The sequence below is a fragment of the Xiphophorus hellerii genome, chromosome 7 (genome assembly GCF_003331165.1).
Source record: "Xiphophorus hellerii strain 12219 chromosome 7, Xiphophorus_hellerii-4.1, whole genome shotgun sequence".
Classification (NCBI taxonomy): domain Eukaryota; kingdom Metazoa; phylum Chordata; class Actinopteri; order Cyprinodontiformes; family Poeciliidae; genus Xiphophorus; species Xiphophorus hellerii.
The window spans coordinates 24,998,417-25,015,106 of NC_045678.1; the positions used below are offsets into that span (position 1 = coordinate 24,998,417).

The 16,690-nt window shown below is 37.2% G+C and overlaps 1 protein-coding gene across 1 annotated transcript in view; it reads left to right on the forward strand.

Moving 5' to 3' along the window:
- wnt6b (wingless-type MMTV integration site family, member 6b) overlaps nt 1-16,378 on the forward strand; it is a 31,507-nt gene extending 15,129 nt beyond the window's left edge. The window contains exons 2-4 of the mRNA XM_032568076.1: nt 858-1,078; nt 11,296-11,600; nt 12,696-16,378. Coding sequence (XP_032423967.1) covers nt 858-1,078; nt 11,296-11,600; nt 12,696-13,157 — 988 coding nt within the window. The 3' untranslated portion in view covers nt 13,158-16,378. The remainder of the gene's footprint in view (nt 1-857; nt 1,079-11,295; nt 11,601-12,695) is intronic.
- The last annotated feature ends 312 nt before the right edge of the window (nt 16,379-16,690 follow it).

Consider the following 16,690-nt stretch of genomic DNA (forward strand, 5'->3'; position numbering starts at 1 on the left):
AATGAGATGCTGTGAGAAAAGTTGTTTTACCTGCACTAAACAATCAGGATTCTCCTTTTTTATGCCAAAAATGATGCCCCAGATCCTGGCAGTATTTTGAAATATTTAATCCAAGCCTCTTTTCCCCATTAAGAGTTAGGATAAACTATTTATCTATATTATATACACTCATCTGTCATAGCTTTCTAGGAGGTCTGGAGTGGTATTTATACAATGATGAATCTATATATGTGTTAACATTTCAAATATTTACTCTACATGAAGTCAACTCTATTTATTTTTGCTTCACAAGATAATTTTTTTTGTATCCATGATAAAGTATGTAGACTTTTGATTGAGAAGGCCTGAGCTATGAACGTTTTAAAAGGGGAGTGAGTTAGTGGATATGTGTGGTTTAAGTGGTAGAGCTCCTAACTGCCAGAACAACGACTGACAATTTTCTATCGTCTGGAAATCTAAAATGCCTGCCTTCTGGTTTACCAGAATCCACTTAAGCAGCATTAATATGGCCCTTCTGTTGAGAGGTGTCCAACTATGTGACTTGCAACTTTCTAAGGACCACACAGTTCTTCCACATGCAATCAAACAGCAAAAATATTATCTGATATCAAAGCAGAGATGCTTCTGGGAAACTGTGTGCTGTTGTCTCCCACGTTCTCATTCAAGAGGTCCATTGTAGCCACAGCCAAGATGCGGTGCTGGGAGCTGACAGGCTCTGGAGCAAGAAAAGAAAACTTAATTATTGTTGGTTTGTGGTGGCTACTGATTGATTCCTATCTAAAAGAACGATGAGAATGTTGTTGTATATCTTGCTCAGAGATCCACGTTTTTTTCTAACATGGTTTCAACTTTTGCAGGGCAGTGGGAAGCCCCTTGGTCATGGACCCCAACAGCATATGCAGGAAGGCGAAGCGCCTGGCAGGGAAGCAGGCTGAGTTGTGCCAGACTCAACCAGAAATCGTCAGCGAGGTGGCCAAAGGAGCGAGGCTGGGTGTCAGAGAGTGCCAATACCAGTTCAGGTACCGCAGGTGGAATTGCACAAGCCACAACAAATACTTTGGCAAAGTACTACAGCAAGGTGAGTGAAGAGGGAGTGTCTGATTTGATTACATGACGAAAACAGTTTTGGGTTTCATTTTGTTAGATGTGTTCAACAGTATCTGTGAAATGTTTACACCAATTAGCAATCCATTAGTTTTGCTTGCAGTTTTATAAAGAAGTGATTTTATTTTTACACTTCAGGCTAAACCACTGCTGTTTGAAAACGTTTTGGGCACCTTCCACTACATTTCTATTAATCTTATGGTAAACAAAATATGGAATATGTATTTAGACGTCCCTTGCAAATCTTTTGTCTTCGTCCCAGGAAGATAAAAATTGTTGAACGTTATGTATCCCACTTCTGAAAAAACGTCAGAGCCTGGTAAAAGGTGAGAAGTACAAAGAAAGTCAGGAAAACATGTTTCTAAAACATTTTCAAATGGCGACCAGGTTACAAACTGCTTTGAACTAGAGGATTTATTTTCTTGTCATTTGCTTTTGGCAAGGCTTGCTTTCACACCAGATGAAGACAGTCCTGCAGTCTTTACAAACTCAGTGACAGTTTGTATGTTGCAGGAAACCTAATTTCAGAGTGATGGCAATCATGATGCAGCAGCACTTACAGTATGTCGCTTGCCAATTCTAACATAAAGCTGCCATCACAGGTATTATGTTGTCATTTGAAGGAATCCTTGAGGTTGTCACAATATGCAGAATTTTCCTATGTATACATGGGAGGTTTCTGAGTCCACCTTATCCTGAACAGTATTGCTGTATGATTGATTATATTAGCTACTTACAGTGTTATTGCAGCAGCTACAGTAAAGTGGTTCGTTGAAGTTTAGTGAGCTATATACTTTCTTAAAGGAACTGGTTAGCAGTTTCGATACATTCCTCCTTTTGTGCCTGTTACAACAACCGCACATGTGATTTCAATTTTCAGGCATTTCCAGACATGACTAATTGTTGAACTATTTGTGATTGCACTTTTAATCAGACAAAGTTTAACATTTGGCTTAGGATTGCTCTTCTGCACCCAAAGGGAAACTGGATTATTCCTCCTATAAGTGGATTATTTCCCATCAAGCAACATATTTGGAATCGAAACAATCGGGGCTGAAGAATGAAATTTTCAAGGGATCACTGAAAGGCCTGCAAGTGTGTCTTTTTCACCTGTAAGTTAGCGCCATGCAGGAAGAAAATCCTTACTCCACTTGTGCTTTAGTTATGACAGCCCACCACAGAAGAAATGCCGGCTTCTGAAAATAATTAACAGTCTGCTGAGAGTAGATCAAGTATAATATAGTATAATTGTAGGTTTAAGTAAAACCGATTAGTGTAGTTATGGCCTTTTAATGATTGGTAATGAATTATTTGTGCAAGACATCCCAGTCTTTCCATCCCTGACCGCATTCTCAAACTACAACATAAACCTATCATCAAAAATAGTTCAATACACGACTTACAATCTCTCTGTAAAGGCATATGAATCACAGCACCAATTCCTAATCAATTTATGATTACCTCCCTGGAGTTGATATTCATCGTCAGAGTCTTCCATTCCTCCCCCTAGTCTATAAAAGATAAAAGCACTTGTACCACAGTGACACTGCAGAGAACATGAAAATTCTGGGAGGTTTTATTTTTTTACAATGTAGTAAGGTTCTAAGCCAGTCTGATATGAGCATAAGCTGTAATGGGAAGAGAGGGTGATGTCAAACAGGAGATCCCTGTTTGAAAAATATATTTAAAGTATATTGCATTAAGCAGATCAATTTAGGCCAGAAATCTACCAGACAGTGAAAATGTATAACGTCAACACAAGTTTGTTTATTTTTTTCCTTCGGTTTTTATTCATCAGTACCTGGAGATTTCAGTTTCCATCCACTTGAGGTCAGGTCCTTTTCTGACAGTACTCCAACAGACAAGGGCAGCTGTTGTATTTCTGACCAGACATATTCACACTTGACTGAATCTCCTCTTCATCAGATTGGGCACGCTTGAAAAGATTACCTAAGATTGCTTTTTCCTATCATCTCCTTTAGGATCTCTTAACATGGTGCTGCAGCTCTTTGAAGTCTCTAATATAACTGACGCTGGGTCACCGCTGGGTCCTTGGCAATTACTGCGTTGGTTTTTCTTTTGTGTGATTGGATTCTTCGAGAGCTGCTTGTCTCATGTTTAACTGAGATTACAGATGACCTTGTGATCATTGTGTTGAGTTAGCAAACATGGAATTTAATATTCATTTAGACTGCCAAAAATGTGCCAAACATGTCACAAAACCCATTTTGTTCTTATCTTTCATTGATGTTACAAAGTTGGCTTTTTTCTAATTAATTTCACATGCTATATGAAACCAGTCAAAACCATAACTGTCAGCTATCAAAATCTTATAATTTGTTCTTTTGGAAACCTTTAATTTGTTACTTAACAAGAAAATAAATGCCTTTTTCTGAAGAGAGAGTAAACATTCTCAGTACCTTTCTGGTAACAAACAAGCAAAAAAAAAACCCATAAAAAGCAAAGTTAATTTAGCTGATTTAAATTATTGTTTCTCTGTCTACTGTCGACTGCAGCACCATTATTGTTAGTATTTCTGAAAGAGAAAGAATGGAGGAGTGATGGATTCAAAGATACACTGAGAAAGAGAATGAAGACAAGAAAGGGAAAGAGGGCAAGAATCTACCAGTTGAAGACAATTAATCATAGATTCCTGCCTGTCCATAAAGGAAGCCAAGGTACTCTTCTGTTGTGAAGCTTACGTCCTCAGTTACCTGGATTTGCCCTTTATGGTTGTTTATCATAAGCTGGGACCAATAAATGTCAAAATAAAAACGCCTCTGTATTTATTCTTTCTAAGTGGTTTACTTAACCTCATTGACATCTTTTTAGGGATTTTGCTCTGATATGCTGGTATGACACTTCTGCTGGCTATGTTGTGACAGAATCCATCACACATTTTAGATTTTTGTGCATTTTTTGTATCCATGAGGTGCTAAAATATGTTAACCACTTGGTTCTTTTTGACAAAAATACTACACTCTGAGTTGTTTTGTCTTAAGATAAATCCATAATTAGTCAGAATTTCATTGTGGGAGTTTTGCACCCTAAATGCTTTTCCATTTTAAATAGCTGTTTTATTGTGTAGCTTCTATATAATGCATCTCCTAAGAAAGATCAGGACATCCTGTAGTTTAGCTTTAGACAAAGAAAGCTGAAGTCATTATGTTGTTTTCACATATGGGTGTGGTTAGCGATGTCCTGATTAGGAGTTTTTTTTTTTTTTAAATCAGTCTGTGTCAGTATTTGCTAACACCTAGTCCCGGTCTGATGCTTCTTTAAAGGCAGTTTTGTGTAAATGCCTGGAAAATCAGTAGCTTTATAGAAATAGTTAATAATTTTGGTGTCTTTATTCAGTATAAATCCAAATTTGTTGATTCTGGAAGTTGAAGGTAACGGCTGGTCCAAGAGGGGCCCAGACCAAACTGGACTTCCATGTTAAAATATTCTAAATTTTAACATAGTTTGTGTTTTTGTTGTTTTTATGGACTTGCCTGTAAAAATTGCCTATAAGAGCTAAAGTTAGTATTTTTGTTCTGCCTTGCAAAAAATGTTTGGAAAAATAAAACCTTTTTGTGTGATAGTGTGATAAAAATCTAACTCTATTCAGTTGGAAACCAAACTTTGCATAAACATAAACTTTGCATTAGTTGTTGTGTCTGAGTGTTTATTAGATAACCTTCTCCAGAAACATGTTTTTTTATTACACCTTACCAAGTAATGTGACTTTTGTGTTACAGCATATTTATAAGACTGAAACAACCATACATTGCTAATGGAGTGATGAGATCGGAGTGATAATGAAGTGATAATTGTGCAACCAGCATGACTATCTGTGTGCATTTCATTCCTTGTGATGTTTGTGATGATCACGCTGATAATGGATGGATCACATTACCAACTGTAGTGGAATTAAGAAGAGCTATTGCACACTCATGTGCCAAGATGCAAATGTTTACTTTTTAACTTGCGTAAAAGCTGGCAGGGAGAAGTTAAGTGTACGGGGTTGAAACGTGTGAGGTCTGGAGTTGTGTATGCGTACATAATAAGGGTTTTAGGTGATTTCACAACATTGCTTACGACAGTTTCACACCTGTATTGCAGGAAATGTGTAGAAGAATGAGTGAACAGGTAGACACAAGACCTCATTTTGCATCTGAATCAAGAATTTATTTTTTCTGGACATGAACCTTTCAGAAAAAAATCCTTTTTTTTTGTCTTTTCTTTGATCTCGGCTGATAAGATAAACATCCTGAAGTAGACTTGACTTGCGGCGTGAATGAGCCAGCATAAAATGATGCTGGTAATCACATAAGGGATGCTGTGGTTCTTCTTTGAACATCACGATAGACTGTGTGAGTGTCTGTTGCAAAATAAATAAAAAACTTTCCTGGGACCGTACAGTGATTGCACAGATATAATCATGTCAAGGATTTCACATCTATAATCAGTAGATGTTAAGATAATTATCAAAGAAGTAAACACCACTTGACTTTTGAGAGTTAATTCTGCTGCGCTTGGTTGTTTTGCAGTCTGGAAAAATAACCAGTGATGCAAACTGTGACCACTTTGGTAGGATTTAAGTTTTTACTATTGCCATAATGTGTCAGAGGTGATATCCTGAGCAAAATCAGATATCAGCTCTCATATAGAGCACTAATTGCAGTCTGAGAAGGACAAAGTCAAACAGAGAGGAAGTTCAGCACACAAGATGTATTGAACTTGCAGGCAGATCTAAAGCTGGAAAATATGATTTCTAGAACATAAGACCTCTTCCTCATTTAAAAACATCTTACTTTGGGTGAATACAGAATTTGCACACCTAAACCGGAAATAATGATTTGCATTTTTTTTGTTTGTTCTGCTGAAAAAGGCAAAGATAAGAATATATTTGGGTCTCTAGGCCAGTCATAGAGAGAGGATGTAAATGTAAACTGTGAAATTATGTTTTACAATATTTTGTACAATATAGTGTGATGACAATTTTATTTCATAAAGTGAAAATACTCTGCCATCCAAAAGTAGTTCCCCATTTTGTCACATTACAGCCACAAATGTAAATTTATTTTATAAATATTTTATGTTGTAAACTAAAGTAAGGCAGTGGAAAAATGTGCTGCCTTGTTTGTTTATCCATTTCTTTAACAAATACAAACCTGAATCTAAACATGACTGCACAGCCTTTTTCATTTTGATATTCCCATATAATCCAGCGCTATCAATGTACACCATGTGAGATACTCTTAAGTGTTGCTCTGTTAGGCTAGCAATTTTTTTAAACTCTCCTTCATCGAAATGTATTGTGTAGAAGGACCCTTGTTTGTTACTATTGCAGTGGAGCTGAAGAATCCACTGTTGAAGAAACTCCATCCATCACATAGAAGGACAACAAACTGTCCTTCTATGTCATTACAGGACATAGAAGAAGGTTATTCTTTCATCCCATTTCTCTCTCTGTGTTTCATTCCCATCATCTTACAGAAATTTCTTTTTAAATGTGGCTTTGATATTGTTGCACGAAAAAGGTATCAAAGAAATATGCTCTCTCTAAAAAGGGACTTACTGAAAATGTGCAATGACCTAAACCTCCTTAACAACTAGAATCTCCTCTGTCTTTACTGGTAAACAACATAAGGGTTGTATTTCCAGGCCATGTGAACAACTACATATCTGTAATCCAGCTGCACCACTTCTCCTTAGATAATATTCTGATTATTATTTTCTTTTATCCAGCTCATGTTTATGTTGAGATCATTGTTCACAAACCATGCTACAAAGTAGTTTGTAAAGTTGGACAACACAGCTGTGTTCTTCTTCACTCCTGCAGATTTCAAGACTCTGCCTTGTGCTGAAAGTCTTGGGTGTATTGAGTGAAGAGAAACAGTGAGAATACAGGCCCCTGGGGGCTTGCTTCTACTACTGACCACCCTGTCTGACACTAAATGTTCCAAAATAAAATTCAGAAACAGAAAACGTAGCAAAGATTGCAAAGTAGAAGTGATTTTGAACAAAACTCCAGGTCTTGCAGTCTTTAGGTTTTTAGAGTCAATTCCATATCTTGAATATCTCTCTTTGTCAGTGATGATCATAATTCTTGCTGCTGTTTATACACTTTTTTTCTTCTCAGTGATCATTATTTCACTCTAATGATCCTAATGTTGTTGCCTAAAAAGTTGAAACATGATTTGATGAATATGTGCTGAATGCTGCAGAAGGGCTGCATGGAATTAGAAGCAGACATAGGCAGGCCCAGACACCCACCATGGCAGAGAATTTGTTTGGAATTCATGTCTGCAAGGAAAATGTGAAACAGAGTGCCTCAAATCATCAGATTTTTGATAGCCTATTTTACGCTTCCTTCTTTATTTCTTCATTCCTTCCACTCATTGCTTGTTTTTATGTCTACTCACTGTGTGTTCTTTGTATTTCCCTTCCTTTCTGTTTTAGTGAGATGATAAAGACAAACCGCAGGAAACCTGAGTAATTATTAGTGAAAATGACTGACAATTTGCAAGTGTTAAATAAAACATACATTCAATTGACGATTTTCTATTTAAAATGTTTCTAAAGTGTGCCTCAAGGACATCTGGACTGACTTTTTTCCTGTGTGGACACTCCTTGGGTTGCTATCAACATATTGTTCTAATAATGAGCTGTGTTCTGATGGTAAACCCACTGGGATGTTTGTGAGATGACATATCTTGATTTCAGTATCTTGCAGCTCCTGAAAGTCTCAGCCCTGTTTTGCTGTATAGCAGCAAGGTGGGGTTTAGTTTAATGGCAACGAAGGGATAAACACAATACTCACACAAAATCGTATACATTTTGCCATACACATGTTATATATTTACGCTGGAACAAACCATTGATTTACAATTGCAGCCAGCTCCAAACAAGAATAAATGGCAAGATAAAAATTCTAGATAAACAGAGGAGCAGCTGATCTGTTGGAAAGGTTAAATGCCTTACTTAAAATAGCTATTTTCAAAATGACACGCGTGCGCGCACAAACACAAATTTGTCGACACTGGAAACATCTCAGGGTATCATGGTCTGCAGCTGTTATTGATATCAAGGCATGCAGGGGGTGTGCACGTTTCATAGCTCGCCGCCAATTCTTTCTGTGTGTGTGTGTGTGTGTGTGTGTAATTCATAATGAATCCCATTCACAGAATCATGTGATATGAAGCTGGCATTGTTGACGGCGGTGACTGCTCGATTAGTCTGTTCCATCTCCAGCAAATAAAAGACATTCACTTGTCTCCACACTAGGCAGTTATTGTTCTATGGTGGAGTCTATGTTTATGTTTATTAGCTGAAATTATTTTTCAGCTAATATTTATTCTATATTTATGCCTTGACAATCTTATTCCTGGATATTCTTCTGGTTCTTCGCCTTGTTTCTGAAATCTTGAATTAAGTGGTTGATTTGCCTTCCCATCGTGTTGTCAAGTTCTACAGTTATGCAAATTACCTCATGATTATTTTTTTGTGTTCAAGCTGAAAATCGTAGCCATGTATCAGAGTATTCCTTCCAATTACTGCATTTGCTTAGATACATAACAACCAATCACAATGAGCAAATCAAAATACTTCACCAAGCAGCAGACATTATTACAAAACAGTAGGATTAAGTAAAACACAAGAAGGCATAACACAATAACTACTTAAATTTAGAATGTCTAGTTAAGCACACAAATATCATTGTCCATTTTAGGTAACATTTCATATTGTTTATTTTACTTTTCAGTGGGACCAGCATTATAAAGCTCGTTTAAGCATTCACTGATTAGTGAATTAGCATTTAACCAAAGTGGAAATCATTAATATTTCTTATTTTACTTGTATTTATTTTGTGGTTGCCTTCCTCAAGACACTGTCAACTTTATTGAAAATAAACACCAATAAAATTGGTGTTTATTGTCAATAAGTCGTTTTTTTTTTTAAATTTCCACAAGGTTGGCCACTGGTGGACTTTATTCCCTCCTCCACTGTGGTTAGCAAATTTTCTGGGAAAAACCCTGTATATTATTGATAACAAAATACAATCACCTCACAACATATTATTCAAACATCTCAGATGGACTTCATTTAGTATTACAGGGAAACATTTGCTTGCTTTATTTGGTTTGACTGTTATTGTTATTATTGTCATAATTTTAATAGCATTTTTCTATTTTTATGTGAAACTGTACTGTGAAACAGGTCATGAAAAATCCTACCATCATGAGTAAAACTGTCTGCAAACGGACTGCAGAGAGACTGTGGAACCTTCCTGTATAGCAAGATAAATATGGCTGGTATTTTGTTGTCAAGAGAATAACAATAGCTTCAATAAGCGTGGCTAATGACGTGTTGAGCTGAGGTAGGGAGATGATGCTAAAGCCACTGCGGCAGACACACGATCAATTTGCAGTTGTAGTTGAACATTCTTTCAGCAGGGAGTGTTAAGCTCTGCACTCAAAATAAACCACCAGCTGTGGTGTTCCTAAAAGTACTAGTGTGTGAATATATGTGTATTAGAAGGAAACAGCTGTCCTCATAGTGCCACAAGTCCATTGATGCTAGAGACTGTAGCTATGAACCAGGCTTTAAGGGAAAGGGCTTTTATCATGTTCCATGTATGACTGTATTAGAAGCAAAGCTCTTGATTTGTTAGATTAAAAGTTAATAAAATGATATAATTTTTTCTTATAATGTATAATGAATTAATAAATGTTGTAAAAACCATTTTAGTCTTTATTTTGGTTAACCCCCCCCCCCAAAAAAAAATAAAAAATTTAAATCAAGTCAAATAAATTAGACTGCCATTGAAACTTAATTTATTTTAACAGAAAGGCAGATAATGGATAGGTTTATTATATAAAAACTGACTTAAATGTAGACAAATTAGAGAGGTATTCACTTAAAATTGGTTGGGTTTCCATTTGCGTAAAATACTGTATAAATGCAGCATGGCATGGAGGCTATCAGCCTGTGGAAATGCTTAGGTGTTAGCTTTTTTATTGGGAAAAGTGAGGTGGCTTATAATAGATAATAAAGCAAGTATTGGTACAGTAGCAGTGTTGGAAGGTGATCCCCATCAAGCTTGCTAGCAGAAGGAAGTGCTCTAAAATTCCCATCACGAGACCTTTATTTCCAAGCTGTACTTTTATTATTAAAAAATAAAAACAGTGCAAATCAAGGAATGCAACAGTTGTTGCCCATATCTTGGATACGTCTTTGTGTTGCAGGTGTTGAAGTACTGACTCCAGCTGCAGCCCACGCCTTGTTGACCTCTACTAGACTCTTGAATAGGTTTTGGTTCACAGTCCTCTCCAGGCTGTGGTTATCCCTGTTGCTTACAGCTTTTCCTACGGCACTTTATTCCCCCCCAGTATACTTTCCACTAGTGTGCTTAAATACACTTTGGCGCTGATCTTCTTCTTTTGGGAAGTGTAAGGGACTGTTTAATGAAAAACTGTTCAGTTGTTGTCAGCCAGAGCAAAGTGAAACCACAGTCAAATTCCTTTTCTATGTGCATAAACCTGGCGAATAAATCTGATTCTGATTTATTGGTCACAACATTGCCAGAAAAGAACAATTTTATGATAGAAATGTTTTTATTGGTCTGATGTAATATTCGAATTCCTGATAAATTTAGCATTTGCAAATGTGCAGAATAAAAAATTTAAACATATGGCTTTAGGTGTAATGAATATATGCACATAGAATGGAAATACTGAAATAAAAAGAATATATAATTGCATTCTAAGTTATTAAGATCCATTTATCTAGAACACCGTGGAGAGGTCACCAGTCCATCACAGGGCAACGCAGCGACACACAGGACAAACAACCATGCAGTGAAATTTGGAGAAACCAACAAACTTGCAGAAAAACCCCAGGCCAAGATTCGAACCCCTCAGCCTGAAAATGAAATAAAATTGATTTGTAAAAATGACTTTGAGTGTCTTGATTAATTTTTTTAAGTACAAATGCAAGAAAAACTGAACTCTATTTCTGAGTTTTTTGAACATTATTCCAAAACAATGGTTTTGTTTTAGTTTATTCTCACCTACCGTTTAGTCAGACACCAATATCATTGCATATTCCACGTTTTCTAAATGTTGTGGAGCATTACCAGATAAGCTACCCTTTAGCACATAAACCAGAAACAGCTAACCTGCTCTCTCGTGGTCTGTTCTGCAGATATCCGGGAGACAGCATTTGTCTATGCCATCACAGCAGCAGGGGTGACACACGCCGTGACCCAAGCCTGCAGCATGGGAGAACTCCTTCAATGTGGATGTGAAGCGACCAGAAACAAAGCTCCTCCAAGGCCGCCTTCATCTTCCTCATCTGGGGACGGGGTTAAATGGGAGTGGGGCGGTTGCGGCGATGATGTCGAGTTTGGTTATGAAATGTCCAAAAGGTTTATGGATGCCAAGAGGAGGAGAGGGAAAAGTGATATCAGGACACTCATTAACCTTCACAACAACGAGGCTGGGAGGCTGGTAAGAAACACGCTGATAAGTTTCTCTTTTTTTCGCTTAATTATTAGTGTGGCGTGCTTTGTAACTGCTACTGTGTTTAACGCTGATCACATGTTTCAAAGATGTTGCCTGTTCTTTGGAATTCATCCTTCATTCCTCAAAAGAGAAAGACAGCCTTTAGCTGTATTTGTGGAGTACCGTAAGCTGATATTTTTACAAGAATCAGATTTCTGAAACAAAAAAAGAAGAGCGTGCCACATATTTTGCATTTAAGCCTTCGAGGCAAACAGCTTTTACCATTTTCACAGTCACTGAAGGAGATTTAACTTCATTTCACAAGTAATTAACTATCGCTATGGTAGTTTTTTCTTTAATGCAGTTCTGTCTTGTGAAAAAATGTTGCACAAGAGCCACATTCAGTTATTAAGTTAATTTAAAAGGAAAGTACAGAGGAACGGAGGAGACAAAGATTTTTGGGATGTGGTCCAATTAAAGCATTAGTGACAAACCATTTTGAGCATTAAAAAACGGCACGCTAATTCCCAGAGGCTGAGAAACAAGCGTGCTGCGATGCGTTCACATTTCTGTTTGTGTGCATGCAAGCATACACCTTTACCCCTTTAGTTAGTGTGTGAGTATGTGCCTAAATGGACAGGTGTGTGTGTGGGTGTGTGTGTGTGTGTGTGTCTCCATGTCGGCGTGCGGGGGTGCATGTGTGTGTGTGTGATGGGTTAATTATGTGCAGTATAAGTGAATGATCTGTTGTCAAGGCTTGTTAGATGTAGGAAGGCCAGAGGCAACATGGATGGGAAAGGGGGTGGGGAAAAATTCCTTTGGAATAGCGTCTGCTTTTATCTTACCTATCTATCAGTTAGTGTTTGCGTGTGCTTGCGTGTGTGTGTTTGTATGATCTGGTGGCTTTGTGTGTGATAAATTATGTCAGCACAATAATAAATTTTAAATTCCTTAGTGGATTTGTCATTTGTCTAAAGCAAGAGTACCTCCATTTGAGGTGCAAGTTATTTATTTTTTATGAAGTTTTTCTCTCCTGAGGGTTTTTTTTTTTTTCACCTAGCTGCCGTCCCTCACTTCTCTTTTCACACCTTTTCCCACTAGGCTGTGAAACTCCACATGCGGACTGAATGCAAGTGCCATGGACTGTCAGGCTCATGCACCTTGCGCACGTGCTGGAAAAAGATGCCTCATTTCCGTGAAGTGGGCGACCGCCTGCTGGAGCGCTTCAACGGTGCTTCCAAGGTGATGGGCGGCAACGATGGGAAGACCCTGATACCCGTCGGCCAGAACATAAAGCCGCCGGACAAGCAGGATTTGATATACTCTGACGAGTCTCCAGACTTTTGCCTTGCGAATCGGAAAACGGGCTCGCTGGGAACAAGGGGGCGCATGTGCAACAGCACAGCCATGGACATCAGCGGCTGTGACTTGCTGTGCTGCGAGCGAGGCTATAGGGAGGAGACGGTGGTGTTTGAGGAGAACTGCCTGTGCCGCTTCCATTGGTGTTGCGTTGTCCAGTGTAAAAAGTGCATGGTGCGAAAAGAGCTTAGTCTGTGTCACTGATGAACTGAGGTAGAGTATTCATATACTTTAATTATAACCACTTCTGTTACTTTTTAGGTTCTTGCTTTTGTATTGTTGATGTGAAAGAAGGAAAGGATGTAGACTTCCATGGTTATCCATTTTATATATTTTTTTACAGCCAAATAACACATGTGACACCTTTGATTTGACATTTAAAACATGTTGTTGGAGTTCTATGAGTTCTGAAAAAATGTAAAACTTTCCAAACTACCTACTATCTGTTTTTTGGGGGGGGGGTTTCAATTATTTTTTTGTCCACGGACCAAAGAATGTTCTCTTCCATTAAATAAAAGGCAGAATGCATGGAGGGTCTATTATTGACTAGCTAGGCAAGTATAATGACTGGTTCACATGGTGAGATTTTCAAATCTCAGAGACTCCTCTTAGGTAATAACAGGTTTGGACCTACATTGTGTGACATACTACAACATGGCAAACACACCACACAGACTTCACTCACAAACATTCAGATGTCAGATGGAAAATCCCCCAAAACGCGAAACATGGCTGACTGGGAAGAACCAGTGGCAGTACTTTATGGATTACATTTAGCAGAGAAAAAAAAACAATAGAACAGGACATGTCTAACTTCTGCCTGTCTTTCTGGTGTACTGTGGCAGTTTTGTCTTCTGTGTTCTGACTTCTCCTCCATGTTTCTGTCACCTTGCATACTGATTGGCTACATGTCACATTCAACAGGCTGCTTATCCACGGGGAACATACTACATCACAACATGTTGAATATCCCAGATTTGAGGTCATTGCAGTCCTGATGTCCTTCCAAGCAGTCTAGAGATCACTCTTAACACACCACACAATGCAGAAATATCTCATAATATTATCTTCAGAGCCACCACAATATCCAGAGTCTTTAAGATTGTCAAAAGGTGAAAGACCAGGGCAAAAATTTGCATTAATATCTTGCTATGTGAACCAGGTTCAAGTCTCCTCCCTCCACAACATTTATAACAGAGCTCAGTGTAGCTGTTAAACCAAAGTGGTGTCCGGATCAGTAAAATGATTTCTCTGATGTATTCAATACAAAATGGCAAAGAACCACACCAGTTATGATATAAACTTGCAAGGTTGTAGAGAGTCTGTTTTGTACTGTTTGTTATTTAAATTTCTTCATAGACGTTGTGGTCTGTTTTCAATATGCTGTAGGGTAATACAAACATAAAGCATTATGGATATTAATGTCGACATTCAATTACTTTGTTTCATTTTGATATATGTGTTAATGGAATTACTGGTATTTAGCATTGTAGTCATTTTTTGTCTTCTATAAGTCACAAGTAACAAGAAAAACTCACATTTGACAGTTGAAAACTACATTTAGCAGATATTTTTAAATGTTTGGATTATGTTTTTTTTCTCTTTAAATATTTGCAGTGCAAAACTATTCACACCCCTTGAACTTTTACACTTTTGATCATTTTAAAAACTCTGACTTCATGTATTATGGCAGAGATTTTATGTGCTAGACCAACACATATCAGAGCATATTTGGAAAAAAGGTATGAAAATTATGTATTTTCAATTTTTTTTTACAAAAACAAGTGCTATTTGTGTGATGTGCATTTCTATTTACCCTCCTTTACTCTGATACCTCTAAATAAAGTTCAACTCCACCAATTGCCTTTAGAGGTCCTCTAATTATTAAACAGTCTACTTGTATTTTATCTTAGTATAAATACAGCTTTTATGTGAAGACCTTTAAGCTTTGACAGAGAAAAGTCTGTTGGTTGTTCACTCCTCAAATCTGGCTTATTTGTGTGTTCAAATGGCCTAATCAAAGGCCACACCTAAATCTAATTCAGAATCTCTGGCAAAATTTTTCTGTTAACAGTTTCTAATCTGACTGAGATTGAGCTATTACAAAAAATAAGCAAAAATCTCAGATCCAGATGTGCACAGTTATTAGATATACCTTAAAACCATGATGATTTAAGCTGTAAATATAATGATAAATGGTTCTTAAATACATGATATTTTTTTCAGATTTCAATAAGTTTTGCTTTCTATCCTTTTTCAACTCCTCCACTTTAAGTGTCTTTGTGTTGGTCTGTTGCATAAAATCCCCTAAAACGCATTTTGGTCTCTGTGGCTATAATACAACAAAATGTGAAGAAATTCAAGAAACATAAGACAAGGACGATTTTATTGTACCTACAGCAAGAGTTTCTTCAAAAGACAATGGAAAGACCAATCAATTCCCATCTAAACATGTAAAAACATTCTTAAAAACATCTACAGATGTGTACATGTGGCAGGAAAGTGGTTGGGGTTAATCAAATGAGCTAACCAAGACTGACTTTCAGCATCTTTTGTTTTTAAGGCTTTATGGACTAGAAAAGTAAAGTTTTTGACATATTTCTCCTGCAAGGACTGATCAACCTTAAGCAGACCAAACAAGTGTTAGGTGGTGTATGATTCAGGATCACAACAGAAATTTGTGTAATTCTCCTGCACATTTTGGCCGGAAAGCAAGTGAAAAACTTCTCCCCTACAACTCTCTCATTACATTTACAAAAACATGTAAAATTTGTGATTTCCTCAGAAGTAAAAGCGGAGCCCTTATTTTCTTTACCTTGTGTCATCAAGAAATCATTTCTGTTGGTTATTTTTCATTTGATTTTTATACAGAGCTATTAAAATAATGCACTTTTGGTTGTTAGCTGTTTTTGAGACTGTGCATAATGTACAGTACGTGTGTCTGTATGCTTGTGTGTGAGAATTTGTACTGAAAAACCTACCCACGACTATAAAAGTTGGCCAGTTATGAGCGTAATCTTCTGTGTAGTAGATAAAGAATGTGCTACACCTCCCATACGGAACAGGACACTTTTAATCGCTGATTGTTTCATTAGAAGAGTGTTTCTCATAAACCTATTATGTCATGTTATTTAGACTTTCATGGCCTATTACATACACAATGTAATGTATAATGAACCCATTGTTTCAGCTTGTTTTATAAAGGGTTTTTAAAGTTGGTGTGAATGTTTCATATTATTTTGCCATTAACTAGTCAGTGACCTCTGTGTTTTCTTCTCATTGGTTGTGTATTATGACTCATATTTGAATGATGGTTTGAAGTTATATTGTTAGTATCACACAGAACCATTTTGGAGGGCCAAAAATGATCAGCTTTGTTACAAACGATTGATTATCCTGCTATTAAAGTCTATTTTGTCAATTAACTGTTAATGTCACTTTAATTCAAGATTACCAGTAATGTTTATTTACAAGACTAACCATTGACTATGATAATAGCTTTAAAATAAACCTTGTTACTTTCATATAGTGTGTAAATTGGGTTGATGACACAAGGCACCAAGGATAAACATTTATATACAACGATAAACAACAGACAGTAAGGTTTCTGTATACATCCTGTATTAGTACACAATGTGATGGACAAATTGTGTGCATCATTGGGGTCGAGGGTGGCGCAACCAGTGGTTGCTAGTTAAGAGGGGGGTACACCCTGAACTGGTTTCCAGTCCTTCACT